At 54.4% G+C, this 4,184-nt stretch overlaps 1 protein-coding gene across 1 annotated transcript in view; it reads right to left on the minus strand.

Annotated features, from left to right (window-relative positions):
- Positions 1 to 476: 476 nt before the first annotated feature.
- Positions 477 to 4,184, minus strand: part of Inpp5j (inositol polyphosphate-5-phosphatase J) — a 12,778-nt gene continuing 9,070 nt past the window's right edge. Inside the window, exons 6-9 of the mRNA XM_013014257.1 lie at positions 1,865 to 2,002; positions 1,649 to 1,726; positions 1,401 to 1,505; positions 477 to 1,238 (exon numbers count right to left, since the gene is read on the minus strand). Of these exons, the coding sequence (XP_012869711.1) occupies positions 735 to 1,238; positions 1,401 to 1,505; positions 1,649 to 1,726; positions 1,865 to 2,002 (825 nt within the window). The 3' untranslated portion in view covers positions 477 to 734. The remainder of the gene's footprint in view (positions 1,239 to 1,400; positions 1,506 to 1,648; positions 1,727 to 1,864; positions 2,003 to 4,184) is intronic.

A 4,184-nucleotide genomic window follows, 5' to 3' on the forward strand; every position in this document is an offset into this window, starting at 1 on the left:
GTGTTTGCCATGACTGGGGCTTGAACTCAGAGCTGTGGGCACTCTTAGCTTTTTCCACTCAAGGGCTGCACTCTACCACTTGAGCCACACCTCCACTTTTGGCTTTTTGGTGGCTCATTAGATAAGAGTCTAATGGACTTTCCTGCCAGGGTTGGCTTGGGATTGTGATCCTCAGATCTCAGCTTCCTGAGTAGCTAGGATTACAGGCGTGAGCCACCCACACTGGTAAAACCTCTTGAGGTCTTTGTTCACCTGAGAATTAGGTGTGAAGAAGGGCACCGACCCACAGGGTTATGGTTCGGATTAAAGGACCAGACACATATCCTGTATACAGCTGGTGCTTAGTAAATGTTAGTGCTGTCACTCGCTTGCTTTTCAGCCCCTGTTTTATACTAGCTCTCCTCATCCACAGACGGCTAAGAAATCTGGAAGGAGTCAGAAAGTGAAGCTGGAGAATTTAATTCCTAATGGCTGACCTTTGCAATTGGGACATCTGCCAACATCCCTCCCCCCACCCAAACCCAGATGGGGGCTCAGGCCGGGCTTTTCTGATTGTCACAGTTGAGGTGCCAGAACTGAGTTTTAAGGGACCCCAGCTGGCCACTCCTGGGCAGGACAGAGTGGCGGGTGGGGACGCAGCTGGGGCAGCAGCAGGAGAGGCAGGCAGGTTTGTGGGCAATCGAGGCGGCGGGGAGGGAGGCGGGGGGCCACCTGGGCACCCCTGCTGTCTACCCTCAGGGCCCCAGACCCCCTTCCTCCAGCCCGTGCCGGCCTTGGGGGCTGGGAGACAGGCTGTCCGAGTTGGGAGCCGCCCCATCGGGTCCCCAGAAGCCACCACCGGGGTCGACGGGCTCCAATCGCAAGGCTGGCAGTAGGCCCAGGCCTCGAGGCACCGCCGGGGGGAAGGCCCAGGGGCCAGGCAGCCCTGAGGATCCTTCTTCGCTGCTGCCCCGGCTGCCACCGCCACTGCCCCGATCAGGGGCCAGCCGGGGCAGCTGGCGGCTCTGCGGCGAGGGACTCCGGCTGGCACCGCGGCGTTCTCGCGAGGAGGGCCGCAGGGCGAGACTGGGGAAGCGGGCGAGGCCCGGGCTCCGACTCCGGTGGCGCTTGGACTTGCCAGGACTAGGGCTGCGGGACTTGGGTGCGAGTAATTCTAGAGTGCTGTCGTCCTCGCCCTCCGAGCTGGTGCCAGAGCTGTCGGTGCTGCTGCTGGCCGACTCTGAGGTAGGCAGCGAGATCTGGGGGGGGGGAAGGCGAGTTGGGGTACACTGATCACAGAGGCACCCCCGCTCCTGAGCCTGGCCCCCGAGGCCCGGAGGAGGATCACGGGAGGTCGGCCTATTGGTCAGTGGCAGCAGAGGGAAGGGGTCCCCCTGGGTCCCCGACTCAGGCCCCTTTACCTGGAAGGGTTCCGTGACTCCGATGAGGATGCTGTGGTGGTGGCTGTAATAACCCAGGATGAAGTCGCCATGGCCTTTGGGCAAGGAATCCTCACTGAAGGTCACCTGGGGGGGGGCAAAGGGACAGGCCGGAGCTGGGGGTCAGGTGAGCAGCCTCAAGACACCCCTCCCCCCAACCCCTAGCTGAGTCCTGAGGTCCCCAGGGTGCTGGGGACTTCGCCTTCCCACCCTGCCCTCCTTTGAATCACCTGGTAGATGCTGCCGTCCACATCTTCGTGTTTGGCCCAGACATAGGCCACGTAGTCCTTGCAATGCCGAAAACCCACCTGAAGAGAGAGCGAGCAGGGCCCTGAGCCCCAGTGCCAGCATCCGATCAGAGGTCACATCCAACTGGGCACCAGGCTCCGCCAGGCCCGCTCCTCCCCTAGGCCCAGGCTCCACCCAGCCCCGTCCAGCTCGCTCACCCTGTACAAGCCAATCCAGTCCCAGGAGCTGCGGGCGAACACAGTCTCCATGCGATACCTCACCACAGCTTGCTCTGGCCGCACCCACTCATCTGCCACCTCCAGCCGCACCAATGGCACATCGTCCCTAAAGGCAAACTGCCCAGGCAAAAACAGGATCAGAGGGTGACATCCCATGCACCCAAGACTCTCAGCTGAGAGGAAGGCATGTGAGCCCATTTCACAGACTGCAAAACTGAGGCGAAACAGGTTTAAGATCCCGGGGCTGTCACCCAGGATCACATCTGTGGTCCGAGTTACTTGGGAGGCCGAGATCTGAGGGTGACAGTTTGAAGCCAATCCAGGCTTCAAATTAATTCTCCAATTAATTACCTCTCAAAAAAACTCCAGAAATAGAGCTATGGCTCAAGTGGTAGAGTGTTAGTCTATCAGGACCCAGGCCCTGAGTTTAAGCCACAGGACTGGCATTAAATTAAAAAAAAAAAACAAAAAAACAAAAACAAAAACACTAGGCCGGGCACTGGTGGCTCACGCCTGTAATCCTAACTACTCAGGAGTAGGAAAGTCGCATCTTCAATAAACCACTACAAACCGGAAGAGTGCAGCGACAGCGCCCAAGCCCAGAGTTCAAACACCACAACCAAAAAAACCACCACTACCACCACCACCACCACCAACAACAACCAGGTCTAGGATAAATGTCAAACTTTCTATTTCTCAGTCCAGGGTTCCTTCTATTTGATGCCTCTTGAATAAGTGAGTAGAACTTAGCTTTTGTTTTTCTTTCTGTACTGGTGTTTTGAACTCAGATCTTCCTACTTGCTAGGTTTAGTAGGTGCTCTACTACTTGAGCAGTACCCCCCACCAGCCCTTTATGATTTAGCTTATTTTTTCCAGATAGGGTCTCACTTTTTTGCCCAAGGCTGGCTTCAGATTAGGACCCTCCTACCACTTCCTCCTGAGTAGCTGGGATTACAGGCATGAATCACCATGCCTGGCCCTGCAATTCAGCTTGGAAGTTATCAAACCCTTGATTTAGCCCAGGCTCTGTCATTGTCAGGTTATATAATGGGCAAATAAATCCCTCAGCCTCTCTGAGTTGAACCCAGGGCTCTTTGTAAACTTGGGGGTTCTTATTTAACACTGAGGTTATTCTACTGCTTCACTGGATATCCCATAAACTTCCCCCATCTAACAATGTACTGAATAAATGATTTGCCTGTGGTCCTAGCAAAATAGACAACATTCTGGGTGGGTATCTAGAGGCCTCGGGCTCTTCTACTAAAGTCCTGTGTGAACATCCCAATATTTACTTTTCCAATCTGAAGATTTTTGCATCGTTTTGGGCTGTGGCTGTGGCTTGAACTCAGGGCCTTGAACTCTGCCACTCTACCCTTGAGCAGTCGCGCCCCCCACCCCCCCCACTGTCAAGGATTTTGCTGGTTAATTGGAGATGGAGTCTCTCAGACTGTTCTGTCCAGGCTGACCTCACCCCGTGATCCTCTAAATTTCAGACTCGAGATTTGCTAGGATGACAGGTGTGAGCCACTAGTGCTTGGCTATATAAAGTCTGAAAGTCCAATGAACAACTATCTATTACCAACACATGAAGACAAATTATAACCATGAATATGTGTTTCCGAAGACTGGCCAAGCTAAGTGGCTCTGTGTGTGTGTGTGTGTGTGTGTGTGTGTGTGTGTGTGTGTGTGTGTCCTGACTGGTAGTGTTTCTGGGGTGGCAGCCAGGGCCTTGGCCACCTGTGTCCCCAGGGGACGGGCCCTCAGGTGGTGCCAGCTCAGGTCTTTGTCTACTCCCCTGTTGATCTGGTTTCAAGTTTCTTTCCCTCAACTTCTGTTCAGGGAAACTGTTCCAGAAGAAACCAGTACATTCTCTCCCTGTCCCTAGGTTCCTAACCAAAGGGCTTTGAGTGGAAATGTCCTCCAAAGCCTTGCAAGGTCAAAGCTGTTTAGGCCTATTCTGACTGTGTTATCTTGGGTAGAGGCTTATGTTCTCAGAACCTCGCTTTCTCTTGCTGGGAAAGCAGGAAAGCAAACGTGCACATATCCAGGTCCTTACAGCATTCAAGGAAATGACATCTGTAAAGCACCTGGTATAAAGTAGGTCTTTAGCCGGGCGCTGGTGGCTCACGCCTGTAATCCTAGCTACTCAGGAGGCTGAGATCTGAGGATCGCGGTTCAAAGCCAGCCCGGGCAGGAGAGACCATGAGACTCCTATCTCCAATAAACCACCAGAAAACCGGAAGTGGCGCTGTAGCTCAAGTGGTAGAGCGCTCGCCTTGAGTTGAAGAGCTGAAGGACA

This window comes from Dipodomys ordii, unplaced genomic scaffold (assembly GCF_000151885.1).
Source record: "Dipodomys ordii isolate 6190 unplaced genomic scaffold, Dord_2.0 Scaffold23, whole genome shotgun sequence".
NCBI classification, from domain to species: domain Eukaryota; kingdom Metazoa; phylum Chordata; class Mammalia; order Rodentia; family Heteromyidae; genus Dipodomys; species Dipodomys ordii.